Here is a 15,781-nt window from a genome sequence, read left to right as displayed (position 1 = left end):
AATGATCTGCGTGGTTCTTCACCTCGGGAGGCAGCCCACACACACAGCGGCTTCAATGCTGTCGATGGGTTTGCAATGACTGTCCCTCTCCAGAGTCTACGGCCCACTGTGACTCACATTACTATCTCGAGGTGGACCACTGGCTGCGTGCTCTGAGTCGGGGTAGCCAAAGAAAATCACAACATTAAGTGACAGCTAGCAATATTGGCTTCCTCTACATTTTTCTAAGGACTTAAATGAAAAGCTGACTGAGAACCAGAACCCCAAGCCAACGTTCTGAGTCGATGTCTGGGATCAGGGACTAGGGGTGGGTCAAGAGACAGCTTTCTGCACGGATCTTGTCTCCTCCGGTGGGCAGCGGTCAGGAACCTGAAGAAGGTCCACAGGGAGCAGAACGAAACAGATCTGTGCATTGTAAAGTGAGTCAGGCCATAGTTGTGCAAAACAGAAGCAGGAACAAAAGACAAAACCCCACACACAACAAACGAGCTCAAAACGCTTCTTCCTACCGAGAGCACACGAGGCCCCTGGTAATGGGCCGACTGGGAAAACTTAGCAAGCTTCGTTAGCATCATGATTTAGAGCACATAACACTACCCAGCGACTGCAACCCTGCTGTCTGTCTGGCCACCTCCCACGCCAGACCCACCTGCTCTCCCACAGGGATGTGAGGAGCAGGTTCACCACAGGCAGTGAACGGCCCACCGTGTGCAAAGAACAAGAATCCCTTAAGAAAAAAATCCCCTTGCTTTATTGTTTTGGTGTGGGGGGGGGGGGGGGAGGGGAGGTTGGTCTTTTTGGGTTTTGTTTTGTTTTTTTACTGCTCTATTCTGGCTTTTAATGTATCCAACTATTAAATTAAGCCTTCATTTAAAAGCTGTTATTATAATAATCCCAGTGGGTTGCAGCCACAGCCACCGGAGCTGCTGGGAGAGGAAACATGACTGCAGTCCGTGATATCGACCGAGCGAGAAGCTAAGAGTGATGGAACGTGGGGCCAAGGGCAGGAGGCAGAGCCTCCGGGCCAACACCTGCCGCTAATCCCTGAGTGACCACGAACACGTCACTTAACCTCCCCTGCCACCCGCCGCTAAACAGCCTCATCAATAAGGCAGGGCAGTCTGAGTGATCCCTCAGCCCGTAAATTCTACCAAAGCACAAAAGCCATAATCAAAAGGGGCTACAAGAGCTTTCTACAGGCCTCATCGGCCAGACGGCCGTCACACGCTGGGGGCAGGGGGGCGGTGAGTCTCACTCTCCTCTTGGCCTAGACATCCATACTCAGGGCCACCCACAAATGGGGTGTACAGGAGATAAACTCCACACACGGGCACTCACAAGCCTGCCCTCGGAGGAGGCCACCAGGGCCACAGGGTTCTCGTTCTGGGGAGGAAGGAGCTGGAAGCAGACGTGAGTGGACTCCATGAGAACTCTCCCTTCGCCACACGCAAGCCTCTGGCCACCTTCCCAGCTCAGAGAAAAATTCTGCTCCCCGCCAGGATCCTTCGGACCAACTGCAGGTTTTCCCAGGGCTCACAAACAGGTAGAAGACCCAACAATGGCAGGCTCTCCCACTGTGCAAAGGAGACACACACCTCCACAAGATGGGGCAAGAGGGGACAATGCACACGCTCTACCAAGCTAACGGCCAGGGATCCGAGAGAAAACACCCCATGCCATCTCTCCCTCAGGGGGCCTGGGGAAGCGCCCACGGCCCGTCAGTCATTCCTCAGCCACGGAGAGAACATGGTGACTCATTCTAGCTAGAATCCCACACGACGGGAGCCCTGACTCCCGACTTAACACACAGAACCTGCCGGAACAACAGTCACCTGTACGGCTGCCCCAAGAATCTACTAGTAGATTCTTTTCGTGGCTTAACTTTTTCAGTTGAACAATTATAAAGGGAAACATGATCAGTATGAGTTCCAAGTTTTCTGGGTCTCGCTCTGAACATGAAGCCATCCTAAGACCACCCAAGATCAATGCACAACGTCATCCTAATCTATAAATTTCATCTCAAATACACATGCAGGTGATACATCCACTGTGAACTCCAAATCGATTTGCTGCTTACAGACTTGACTCGTACCCGCAGTAGGTAGTCCTCGGTTTTATAATATAGTCCTGGATGTCATATTTCCTTCCTGTACGGTGAGCCACTGTGATCCAGCCTAACCAATTTGAGATGTCTTTCACACTCATTTACCAGCTGGAGTACCTAATGACCCACAACAGCCCCAAAAGACAGAGGTAGCAGAAAGAATAGGTCCCAGGGGTGCCTGGGTGGCTCAGTGAGTTAAACGCCCAACTTCAGCTCCATTCATGATCTCACAGTCTGTGAGTTCGAGCCCCGCGTCGGGCTCTGTGCTGACAGCTCAGAGCCTGGAGCCTGCTTTGGATTCTGTGTCTCCCTCTCTCTCTCTGTCATTCCCACTCACACTCTGTGTCTCTCTCAAAAACAAACATTAAAAAAGAAAGAAAGAAAGAAAGAAAGAACGAACGAACATGTCCCTAACAGCCCTAAAATAACCAAAACAAGATCTCTGATAGCATGCACAATGAGTGGATAGCTCTCCCTGCAAATGTACAGCAAGGCCCTTTTAAAGGGACACCACAGGGAATCTTTGAATGTGAGGAGGTTTGGCCCCATTTCTACTGCTCATTAGCTATGTAACTTCAGGCTGCGGCTGAACCTGGATTCTCAATTAGCTCAACGCCAATTTGTCGGCTTTCAAGATCCTCAGATGGATCAAGCCAAATTATTAACGTGAGCATTATCTGCAAACCAAAAAAGTATCCCACGGACGTAAAGGATCTTCCCCAAGATCTCGTGAGGATCAAATCATGTTACTACTGTGAATGTTATCTGAAAACTGAAAAGTAAATATGAGATTAATTTTTACACGGGAGTCCGTCATTGGTTTCGAAAGCTTAGAATCCATGACCGGGCCTGAGCAATCTTCAGTATCATGAGTAACACGTGTCATGAGTAACAGGGACTAAGCAGGTGCCAGGTGTACACGTTCATGTCTGCCCCTCCTTATTCTGATCAGCTGTCTCTCCAAACATCTGTCGGGTGTTCACGTCTCCCTCACACGACCCCTGCCGTCGGAAGGAGCTGACCTCACCAAAGCTCTAGGTGGCTAAGGTGCCCGTTCCGTCACCCGGCCCATCACTGTCCGGGGGGCCGCAGAGCAGGGAACTGAGTGAGCCAGTCTGAATGCTGCTCAGAACATCACTGCTGGGAAACACTGGGTCAAAAGCATGCCATCTTCCCCAGGTCACTGGGGTCTGGGAAGAAACGGGAGCCATGGGGGCCTGCTAGAGGATGAAGTCAACATGCAAAGAGGACAACTGGCAGAGGTTGCTACAGAGGGATGGAGCCAGTGCCCGGGCTGACTCCCAGGTTCGCGCTCAGGTGCGTGAGCCGATGAATATCCTCAGGCTTTGGCCATGTGTCCTGGCCTTGTGCTTTCTGTTACTTCTGCCCTAGAGGAGCCCAACTCCCACCCGCCCTACAGGTAGGAATGATCATTACTCTCATTCTTCAGAGCCGCGGACCACAGCTGAGGGAGGTCAGGGCCTCACCCAGGGCCACAGAGCCAGGGACGAGCCGGAGCACAAAGGAAAAGCGCAGACCAGATTCCAGGTCCTGCAATCTCACTTCTGGGGCTGAAGACTGGGGTTCGAGGCTCGGGAGCACTGTGGTGAGGACACATTTAACCCACAACCTACCCCGAGGACCAGGAACACAGTAGGGTCTGTTTATCTAAATTGTGCCCCCTTAAGTTTAACATGTTCCGGCTGATTCTAAAGCTGTTGCAGGATCATCACCGTGAACCCACGTTACCATCATAAAAGGGCTACCTTCATCCTAGAGTGAACCGTGAACCAACCACCACGATGGATCCGTTGATCAGAACCCAAGGGGAATCCCGCGCGGTCCCGGAGAAAGCCCCATGACCCGCTGCCCTTATTACACTACACGTGTTACACAACCCAGCACACGCAGTCCTTGAGGCCAGGCGGTGCAACGTCTAACCTCCATTCTTTTCACCAGATGATGTGGGGCAGAGACAAACCACAAGGCATCTGGATTAAGGGTAACACTGGAATACGGGACGGTAAAGGGTTTGCTTACAACAACGACGTTCGCTCCAGCTGGTGGTAGAAACCCATCTCAAGTTCTCAGGACTGGGTTCTGGAAATGCTCGTTTCGTCTGCTTGTCCTTATTATGATACTGTCAGAAGTCGCTCCCCTAGCCTTCACAGGTTATTACAACCAAGAGAAGCCGCCTCCCCTCGGTCTGAACCTAGGTGGTCGGCGCTCACTCTGGCCACGGCTCCTGCCTGCGGGAATGATCCATGACCACCCTGGGGTTTACACATCACCCACCACCAGCTCAACCCTCTGCATGCCGGTCACTGTCCTCGCACTGCTCTTTGTGGCCAGCGATACAAACGCCCCAAACGCCGGCCACATCCACACTGCACCCAGAGGCACGCAAGGAACCCGTTCTTACCAGGCATGATTATTTCCGGAAACCCCGTCTTCCGAGCCACCGCTGTGGTCCTGTCCACTAAATGAGGAAATTCTTTTCTAATCTGATTGATATCTCCAGGAAGTAATTTCAACGTTACCCACAAACCTAGAAAAGCAATGGATGCGTGAGTCATGTTTTAGCTTATACATTTCTGAAAGATTTCAGGACACCAGCACCTGGCCTTCCCAGAAGGCAGGCAGCGAGCCACCCCGCACGGCCAAGGCAGCCCGGTCCCTCCGCCTCACAACATCACAGCAAAGGACGAACAAATGCTCCGGCCGCCACTTGCTCTCCCCTCCAAGGGGGGTGGGGACAGGGCAGGAAGGCTCTGAAACCCTCTGAACAGGATGGAAGGGATGCCGTGGGGAGGACAGAGTGAACTTGCTAGGGCCTGGGAGCCGAGAGTGCATGTGCCAGCCTCTCCCTCCACAAAGCTGATGCAGAGTTGCACTCTGGAGACAATACCCTCGTGCAGCAAGCGAACAGAAGGCAAAAATAAGAGGGAGTAGAGCAGACACAGGGTAATGAAATCAAAGGCAGAACACAAGTCAGTTGCGTGGCTCTCTCAGAAATTTTCAAAGACAGGGCCTTTCTCCCAAGTGGGAAAGGAGGCCGTCACCATCAGCTGTCACGTTCAGGTCTCCATCTCGGGGACCTCAGAGGCCTGGCCTGCTTGCTCCCTGGCCACTCAGCCCAGCAGGACCCAAATCCGCATCAGAATATAAAGGCGTTTGCTCTCACTCACGCTACTCTTTTGTGTGTCTGTCTGTGTATCGGTCTGTCCAGCTATTCCTCCCCTAGATGCATGCTTCCAGGGAGCAGGGACAATTCATCACTGCTTAGCTCAGCACGCTGCCTTCAGTAGCAGGCAGACGGGAAAACCGAGACCCCACCCACAAATGATGTGCATTCCAGGCAGGCCCGGGAGACGCCTGGCGTTCCCACACAAGGCGTGCTCACCTGAGGCTGCTTCTACCGAGAGCCGCTCGGCTTGATGAAACCCCACACCTCACACCCTTCTCCTCGGGCTTCCTGTCTGCTAGCAGCTGGCCTGGAGACATCTGTCCTCTGCAAAGATGTATGTCACTTGTGGTTGAGAAAGCCCACAGTCACTGATGACATTCTGTTCTCTGCCAGGTGAACCCCTCTCCTCCTGCCAACTAGACGGTGTCTCTGATCTACTCAAAGCTGTCTAATAAGCACCTACTGTGTGCCCAACACACACTGGGCACTGTAGACACAGAGCAAACACTCACTATATCCCCGCCAGGGACTTAGCTTCTATTCCAGGAGTCAAGCCCTAAACTCATAGCCTCGGTGAAATCTGCAACAGCAAAGAACTCTCTAAGGAAAAGTCCAGGGCACCTGGAAACTGGGTCCCCAAGGCTGCAATCCTGGGGCTCACAGAGGCTCACCTGAGGAAGAGACATCACAAGAGATCAGAAGATCTCCCCCCACCTCCACCCCACCCCCAGGCGCCTGGAGTCCCGAGCCGCAGGGGGAGAGGCAGGAGATGAAGCGAGGAAGGGCAGCAGGGACCCTGCCAGCCATGGTGGGAACTGCCCCATCTGAAGGCGAGGGCAGGCTGGCAAGAGGGGCGAGTACCAGAACTCTGGTGGCCATGTGGGCATGGCCCACAGACAGGCAGGAGGGTGGGAGTTCAGAGCCACGTGAGGAACCCCAGCAGAGAAGCCACTGCAGGAACCCAGGACTCATCCCACCGCCGGCGGGAACGGAGCCACCTGCCTGAAGGTCAGACCAGAACCGGAGGGAGAAGGGGCGGCTCTGCAGAGATGGGGACAGCTGTGCGCATGGCCAATAGGAGGAGCGGGGATGCCACTCCCGGAGCCAGGAAACCCCGTATCCTGGGGACGCCCGGAAGAGGAAGGGCAAGGGCAAGAAGAGGAAGAAGATCCTCTACGAAGCACAGAACTCCCGACACTTAAAGCTCACAAAGGACCTCAGAGGCCAGAGCAAGCAGGGAAAACCCAGGGGGGTAGCAGCAAGGTGGTGAGCGGCACAAGACGCAGCCCAAGCAACAAGGGCAGTGTCCACGGCGCTGAGCACCCAGGGTGTTCCGGAGGTCCTCAGCAAGTGCACCCCTGGTGAAGACGGGAGGGGGCGACGCCGACGGGAGGGCAAGGAAGGAACATAGATGAAGGTCAGAGGGAGGAGATATAAGCCTCTCTGTTGAGAAACTCGGAGAGAGCGAGCCAATACACAGAGACAGACGTGTTTTCTAAGGTAGACTGTTCTATGCATGGTGTTTTCCTTGTCCTTCCTTTCCTGTTGTTTTCCCTTCTCTTTAAAATATAAAACTCCAAATCATGAGAGGGAAAGTTTGAGGAAAGAGGAGGAAAGCATAACCCATAAAAGGAGGTCCCTAAAGAGATGTCAGGGGGTGGCACCCACATAGGGACAGAGGTATCCTTGCTCAGGATGTGCACTGCACAAGGCCCTGGCAAAGAAAGGCGAGTGGGGAGCTAAACCCAGCCCACACTCTGCTCATCAAGCTGGGAGCCCAAGCGCTGCCTGCATCCGACTCACTGAGAGGATGGACGCCCTATTTCTAATTCACGTAAAAGGACCACAGGTTGGTGTTCCTGTGGACCTTCAGGAGAGGTCTCTTGAAAGGAGAGCAGACAGGCCCCTGAGGGGGCCGTGTCCTCCAGTGGAGCAGAGCAAGTCAAGGGACACGTGTCTACGTGCAAGGGGAGATCATCACTGCAGGTGACAGAGACGCGATCCCTACTGGGGACACCAAGGTGCAGCTTCAAGGCTCTCAAATCTCTGCTCCCAAAACCTCCCAAAGGCATGAGTGTCCCCAGCAGGAATCCCACTCAATGACATTCGTCAAGGACTCACAGGACGTGCTCAGGTAATCATTTACGGAGGTCCGAGGCAGAGAAATGTTTGACAACACCATTCTCGAATCCGGTGGGCCTCCCAAACACCTTTCCTTCGCACAAATGCGAGCTTGCTCAAAGACCTTAGTTCATCAACTAGTTACTTAATGACACAATTCAATTTGTTATAACACGATTTAAACACAGAGATTAAGCTTTCCTGATTACATTGGGTTTAAAGCACTTTCCTCAAAGGAGAAAATGAGGCCAATTTTCAACGAACAAGTGCCCTGGAGGTTGACTTTTGCTTAACCAGAGTGGCTAAAAACAAAAGAAATTAGCATACATTCTAACTCCTAGCTGAGGGGGGAGGGGGCTTACTGTCCACGTCAAACCCCTGCAGCCCTAGGTTCAGGGTTCAGAATAATTGGGGCTAAATATAAAAAATGTCAATCGTGACAAGTAAACGTGTGGATGTAAACCTAAAATAGGCCAAAGCCGAGGGAGGAGCCGGGGAAGGATGAGTGTGGGAACTCTGGCTGACAAGCCTGCGGTGGCTGGAGGGACATCGCCGGGGTGCACCGGGTCACCACCACCGCTGAAAGCACGCGGCTCCACCGGGCCAACCCCACACACCTCGCAGCGAGTTCTGTGCTGCATTCCCTGGGCTGCAGCTGTCTCTGGTCTCCCTGGAATGCACTGAAGCTGGCTGGCCAGGGAGCCCGGAGAAATGGTCACTTTAGTTAGCTTCAAAGAAAAAAAAAAAAAAAAAGCTAGCGACATTGCCCACTTCCGTGCAGGAAAAAAACAATGCTCTTTTCTCTCAGTTCTCACTGGGACCTAAAAACACCGCGCCTTCTCTATTTCACAGAATAGGGCCCCCCTGGTATCAGCCCAACGGGCCTCTGGGGACACAGATATGGGCCACGATACCAGTGAGATTGATGGAGGCAGGCCGTGGGTCCTCCTTCCGAGGAGTTTCCCGCTGGTCTAACACTAATCTCCACTTTTCCTTTGTGACTCTGGGACAGAAGTTTATCACAATCTGATGGCTCTGGAAGAGAAACTCAATCCGACAGGAGCCTGGGGTCTGGGCACTGGAGCTCCCAGTCTGAGGGTGGCTCCAATCAAAACAGCTTTAATTGGATCTCCCTGTGGTTTTCAATTAACGTGCAAATCAGAGAGCCAGTAATTGATGAGAAGGTGGGTCCTGGGTCAGCTTAAACCACTCTGTCTACAGAGGCCACGGTTCATTAACGCTTTGGGGTTGGGGTTTTTGCTTTGCTTTGCTTTGCTTTGCTTTGCTTTGCTTTGCTTTGCTTTGCTTTGGGGGTTGTGGTTTGCCAGGGAAGGGGCTGGCTAGTTCACGCCAAAGAAAGCCAAAGGCTTCCCATTCCTCCAGAAAACTCATCACACTCAATTCATACTCTCCTTTATAACAACGGGAAACGAATCACGAGAACTGTTTCTTAAAAGGCTGGCGACAGAGGTAACTAGACAATGAAAGAGGTCTATCCACCTAAGCTCCACGGAGTTTATGGTAAGTCTGCATCTAATCGAGGACTGAAAAGTGGTTTCTCCCACCGGTGCTAAAAGCAGCCTTAGGTAAGGGCTCTGAAGGTGACTTCCCCTTGAGCTGGAGGCGAGGCCTCAGTAAACAGCTGTTTTCTGGCAGCGGTCCTGGCCAGCCCGAGTGCCAACTGTCACCAGCCCGGGGTGATTGATTCATTGCCTCTGCCTCCAGAAGGTCAGCTGCTGGGAAACTTGTCAGCGTGGGATTAAAAACGATGAGTGCAAGACGCGGCGTCAGGAGGAGAAGTCCCTTCCATCACAAAACTGAAGAGAAATCTGTCTGCAAAATGAAGCCACTTCCTCAGAGGGAGGAAGGGGAGCCCCAGGAAACAATGTGCCAGCAATTAGCGCGCGACACGGGCAAGGAAAACAGAGAAGAGCACACGCAGAGCTGTGTTGTGCTGAATGTCTCCACGTCTCTCTGAGCAGCAAAGGGGAAGTGAACAGCCGGTGGACAACTACTGTATTCTCTTGTGAGGTCGTTCGAGTGTTTTCAAAAATGGCTAGGATGAGAGGACAGGGCTGAAGAAGACTCAGGAAAGCAGAGTTGCTTCCAGGCTCATCAACTCTGGACTCGTTGCAAACATTTAATTGTGTCCCACTCAGCCTTCCCCACTCACCCAGGAGGCTGGCTCTTAGCAATGCTTACACGGGTGATCAGCAAGAAAACCTTCACATGCTGTACCTACACTGTGCATACATTGTATGAGCACATCCTGATCCAACACTGCCAGCGTCATCGTCAGCACTGCCATCATCACCATCATCCTCATCACCATCACCATCATCCTCATCACCAACATCATCATCACCATCATCCTCATCACCAACATCATCATCACCATCATCCTCATCACCATCACCAACACCATCATCACCATCATCACCATCATCTTCATCACCATCACCACCATCATCATCACCATCATCCTCATCACCATCACCACCATCATCACCATCATTCTCATCACTATCACCAACACCATCAACACCATCATCTTCATCACCATCATCCTCATCACCATCACCACCATCATCATCACCATCATCCTCATCACCATCACCACCATCATCACCATCATTCTCATCACCATCACCAACACCATCATCACCATCATCTTCATCACCATCACCACCATCATCACCATCATCCTCATCACCATCACCATCATCCTCATCACCAACATCATCATCACCATCATCCTCATCACCAACACCATCATCACCATCATCACCATCATCTTCATCACCATCACCACCATCATCACCATCATCCTCATCACCATCACCACCATCATCACCATCATCCTCATCACCAACATCATCATCACCATCATCCTCATCACCATCACCAACACCATCATCACCATCATCACCATCATCTTCATCACCATCATCTTCATCACCATCACCACCATCATCACCATCATCCTCATCACCATCACCACCATCATCACCATCATCCTCATCACCATCACCATCATCCTCATCACCAACATCATCATCACCATCATCCTCATCACCATCACCAACACCATCATCACCATCATCACCATCATCTTCATCACCATCATCTTCATCACCATCACCACCATCATCACCATCATCTTCATCACCATCACCAACACCATCATCACCATCATCCTCATCACAATCACCAACACCATCATCACCATCAACACCATCATCTTCATCACCATCTTCATCACCATCAACACCATCATCTTCATCATCATCTTCATCACCATCACCACCATCATCACCATCATCCTCATCACCATCACCAACACCATCATCACCATCATCCTCATCACCATCACCAACACCATCATCACCATCATCCTCATCACCATCACCACCATCATCACCATCATCCTCATCACCATCACCAACACCATCATCACCATCATCCTCATCACCATCACCACCATCATCACCATCATTCTCATCACCATCACCAACACCATCACCATCATCTTCATCACCATCACCACCATCATCACCATCATCCTCATCACCATCATCACCATCATCACCATCATCCTCATCACCATCACCACCATCATCGTCACCATCATCACCATCATCCTCATCACCATCACCACCATCATTGTCACCATCATTCTCATCACCATCACCGTCATCATCACCATCACCACCATCATCACCATCACCCTCATCACCATCATCTTCATCATCACCATCACCATCATCTTCATCACCATCACCACCATCATCGTCACCATCATCGCCATCATCCTCATCACCATCACCACCATCATCATCACCATCATTCTCATCACCATCACCATCACCATCACCACCATCACCATCACTATCATCACCATCATCCTCATCACCATCACCACCACCATCAACATCACCACCACCACCATCATCATCATCACCACCATCATCATCATCATCAAACTAAAATGCAAACCATACAGCATTGTCCCAAGTTCATGTAATAAATGAACATTTGTAGAAACAGAACAACAGAATACATACCCTGGCCCTTGTGGTTGACTTCTTTGGCAGCAATGACTTTGTTTATAACAGTCTGAAGGAAGTCATTCTCCCCTGCCACCCTGGGTGAAAAACGGGATGACATGTTCAGCGGCTTGTGTCGAATGGCGTCGTCCAACGCGAGCCTGGAGGGCACGGGACGACCAAGACCACAGGAGACAAAGGGGCACAGAGACCCAGAGGTCACGGTAACAAGGGAACACAAGAGATCATCGTCACCGAGTGCGAGAGAGTCATCATGAGTCAACGCACGACAAAGGACAGGATAGGTGACAAGAGAGACAGGGAAGAGCATTGATCAGGAAAATGCTGAAACACAAGAGAAGTAAAGCAAACAAGGTCAACCCTATCCCCAGGAAATAAACATCCACCACGACTCCACTCCATTTCTAATAGATAATAAAAAAAAAAAAAAAAAGGGCAGGGGGGACTTATCTGAAAATAATGTGGATAGCATTTAATCGCAAGGAATGTTCATGTTCCTTTCTTCAATTTCAGTAATGCCTGACCATAGCTTAGGTCAAGGGGCAGGTGGTTCGAAGGGAAAAGCAAAATCAAGATCAAAAAACAATCCCTACAACCTAATTGCTTGGAGAACTTGGGTGAAAACCACCCACTCCATCGGACTGTGTACCCAGTGTAGCCTCAGATAATTAAGTGTGAAAAGAATGGCACAGTCTTTGGAGAACATAACTACCATGTCTGAAAAGCGACACTGTGATGTGATTATGAATGCAAACCATCACCATTTGGGGATCCCGTGGATCGTGAGTTTTTAATAGAAGCTACGCTAAGACCAAGAGATAAGTACAAACAGGCAACATGTGCAAAGAGAAATACCATGTAGCACAGCAAAGCACAATATGCAATGAGCAAGAAAATATACGTCATGTACGTAATGTTTAAAATCATTTCCAGAACCAAGGACAAGTGTTATTCATCATTTGAGCCCACATTACTCAAGAGAGCCAAGGACTTTTAATTTACTTCACCAAGTTAAAAAAGACAGAGAGAGAAAGATGTACACTGTGCTTCCTTCCCTAAAACTTATCCTGTGATATAATAAATCAGTTTTAATGGAGCAAAAAACGGTTTCATTAGCATGGCATTTCCCAAAGAACTGGTTTCATTGCTTAGTTTGCTATTAAAATCATGCTGCTCTTTTGTTTCAAACACTAGAAATATTAGTCTTCCTTTAAGGGAGCAAGGAGTCACAAATTACAGCAAGAGTCGAACACGTAATAATAATTTTTAAAATGGGTGTTTTGCTCTAAGACAGAAAAAGATGGCGGCAACATGGCCGTAACACATCCCAATGAAATTCGGACGTGTGGGTCTTAAACTCGTAACCTCCCTGACTTTTCAAACAATGACCCACAGTTTTTTTTCCCTTGACTTTTCCCAGAAGACACTAGCAGACAACAGATAGTTTCAACTCAGTGGTACATTAAGACATCAAGAAACTCTGAGGTCTAATCTATAAAACAGCATTCAAAACAGCACTGGGCTGCATTATTTCTCATGGGCAAAAGCAGCAACTTAGTATTATCATTTTATAAGGGCATATTTTATCTATTACCTCAATATCTGCCTATGTTCAAAGATGATGTTTCCCTTGCTTACTGAGGAAACTTCCAGATTCCGCAGAACCACGCTCCCTTTGTAACTATCCTCACTGGATGTGATTCCAAGGCGGCACTACCCAACAGGACGTTCTGTAATGACGGGAATGTTCTAGACCTGTGTCGCCAAATATGGTGGCCACCAGCTACCAGTGGGACTGAACACTCTCAACGGGACTTTGGGGACTTTCAATGGGAACACTTTTAATGTGATTAAAGAAGTATTTCATTTGATTTAATCTGCACTACTTGAAACGGCCACATGTAGCTCATGGTTACCATATTGGACAGAGGAGTGACACTAACGGAATGAAGCCACAAAAGACCTTTGCCTCCAGTTGTGTGTGGTGAAAACCCATTTTAAGCTGGTTAATGCACGGTTTTCTGCTATTCTCACACTGGGAAGACTGCAAAAATTTCCACTGAGCCATGCTTTAGGATGCTGTGTGACTAGATCACCTGCCTGCAAAGAAAACCATCATAACCCCATCTTGAACAAATGGTTCTCAAGCCCGGGGCTGAGTGAGGGGATCCGTCACGCAAGAATGGGCAGTGCAATGGGAAGCCAAACTCACAGCTCCGGCCCACCCTGCCCCCAAAGAGACTCCTTCAGCTACCTGCTGGGCATCACCAGACTCCAAACCTCCTCAGCCAATACCTGAACACAGATTTCTAAAATAAAATTTATTTCAAGCCTGGAACCACTTAAGTAAGAACAGAAATAAGGAGAAAAGGCAGAAGGCAGAACACTATGGAGGTCATTCTAACACGCCTTATGGTCTACCCTTCTAAGATTTCACACCCTCAGGAGGAAGCTGTCTCTTCTGATTAACCTAAACCACTCTAATCCCTCTTCCTTTCTCTCTCCACGGCCGTCTGAGATGGAGAAGCGTCCGGTGAAGTGGCCACAGATCATTATGTAGCTACTCTCTCGCTTTCATCCCCAAGGAAAGGACACCAATCCTTTCGACCTTTTCCACGGGATCTACCTTCCATTCAGAGAATCAATTTAACAAATCTCCTCCAAGTGTTTTCCAAGCTTCCCACACCTCTCCACACACTTGGCTTCAGAACTACAATAAACCCTAAGAAAGGTGAGCACAGACTCAGTCCGCTTGAAGCAGCAACAGAGACAGAAAAGCAGCAGCATGATTATTTGTTTCAAGTGTTTCACTTTACAAAAGAATTCATCACTATTTTGTTTGGTTTTCTATTTTAAAAACAGCAGCCTCCCGTGATGAATGTGGAAATGCTGCATTTTGAATATGTACAGCTACTAGAATGAATCAATTATGTAAAGGAACATTCATGCTCACGGTGGGCTGGTAATTCTGCGTGTCCTATGCGACACGGCGATTCCCCCGAATCACCCGGAAAATCTTCTACGTGCAAGACCACGAGGCAACTTTAACCCAAGACTCGTGGGGCTACAGAAATGCCATGCACTACCACCGTGACTACACAGATCTTTCATTATTACAAAATAATCAATCTCTATTTGTGCTGAATTTATAAACTTAACTTTGAAGAGAATTATTACAAACACACGTTTTCCATCTTGTATCTGGCTGGGTGCTTTGCTCCATACTTACGGCTGAAAGGGGATGAAATGCTGCTTATCTTCATCATCTACTTTTCCATTTATTATATCTGTTACATCCATCACTGGGGACAAGAAAAGAACAGGGATTGTTTTAAGTGCTATAATCGGAGAAAACAAACAAACAAAGCAACATCAGATTGTCTTCCGACCAACAGTGGCATAAAACACACGGTGGCATTTTTTTTTTTTTTTAATATTCAAGTTCAGATCATTTTCATGTTCCAAAGACAAATGAAGTTATCTGAGAACATCGACCCAAATGGGGTTGGGGCCCAAATGGCAGAGTTCTGCTCAATAAATTCCTTTGCCTAGGATGCAACTGGACACTCTGGAGCTGCCCTGTCCAAACAAATGTTGTGTGATGATGGAATGTTCCGGAACAACAAGCACCTGAAATGTGGCAAATGTGATGGTGGTACTGAATTTTTAGTTTGATTTCATTCATAAAAGCCACATGTGGCAAGGGCCGACCACGCTGATGGGCACTGCCCCGGGGTATCCATAAGTTCTTGCATTCCCAAAATAAAGTAACTACCATCCATCTACCCATCCCACGCCAGCATCCGTGGACACTATTTCAAGGGGCATTCGACAGCTGATCCTCAAAGTCACCGACTGCACAACTGAGGAAATGGAGGCTCAAGGACACCAATGAATGACCTTGCCCAAAGTCAGAGAGCTAGAAAGTCTCCGATGCTCAATCTCTGACCAATGCAGCCAGAGACCCCCAACGACAGCCCTGGGTACTTTCTCTGTCTCCATTCGATCCCCACACTTCAGGTAACTGGGCAACATAGCTCATTGATTTTCTCTTCACAATCCCTTCCCTGGGGATTACGACAATTACTGACAATGTGGACAATTTCGATCTCTACCACTTGCTCCTCCCCCAACAAAAAGGGGGACGACTCTGTAAGGACGAGAAGAGAAGCATCGTCACATGCTGGTTGCCTCGGTGGAGCCCTCGGAGCTTCCACAGTGTGTCCTAAGGGAAAAGGACACACTCTTCTTGGAGCAAAGAGCCCACACATGTGTCCAGAGATACGGGTCAAAGCATCACAA

At 49.4% G+C, this 15,781-nt stretch overlaps 1 protein-coding gene across 4 annotated transcripts in view; it reads right to left on the bottom strand.

The window, feature by feature from the left end:
- The window catches only part of DOCK1 (dedicator of cytokinesis 1), a 528,588-nt gene that overhangs the window by 422,665 nt on the left and 90,142 nt on the right, over positions 1 to 15,781 (bottom strand). For 3 of the 4 annotated variants that reach the window (XM_058698108.1, XM_058698107.1, XM_058698109.1), the window contains exons 11-13: positions 14,709 to 14,781; positions 11,477 to 11,619; positions 4,527 to 4,652 (exon numbers count right to left, since the gene is read on the bottom strand). In XM_058698108.1, the coding sequence (XP_058554091.1) occupies positions 4,527 to 4,652; positions 11,477 to 11,619; positions 14,709 to 14,781 (342 nt within the window). The remainder of the gene's footprint in view (positions 1 to 4,526; positions 4,653 to 11,476; positions 11,620 to 14,708; positions 14,782 to 15,781) is intronic. The other variant, XM_058698106.1, reaches the window with a different exon arrangement.

This window comes from Neofelis nebulosa, chromosome 13 (genome assembly GCF_028018385.1).
Source record: "Neofelis nebulosa isolate mNeoNeb1 chromosome 13, mNeoNeb1.pri, whole genome shotgun sequence".
Lineage (NCBI taxonomy): Eukaryota > Metazoa > Chordata > Mammalia > Carnivora > Felidae > Neofelis > Neofelis nebulosa.
This window is presented reverse-complemented; position numbering and strand designations above follow the sequence as displayed.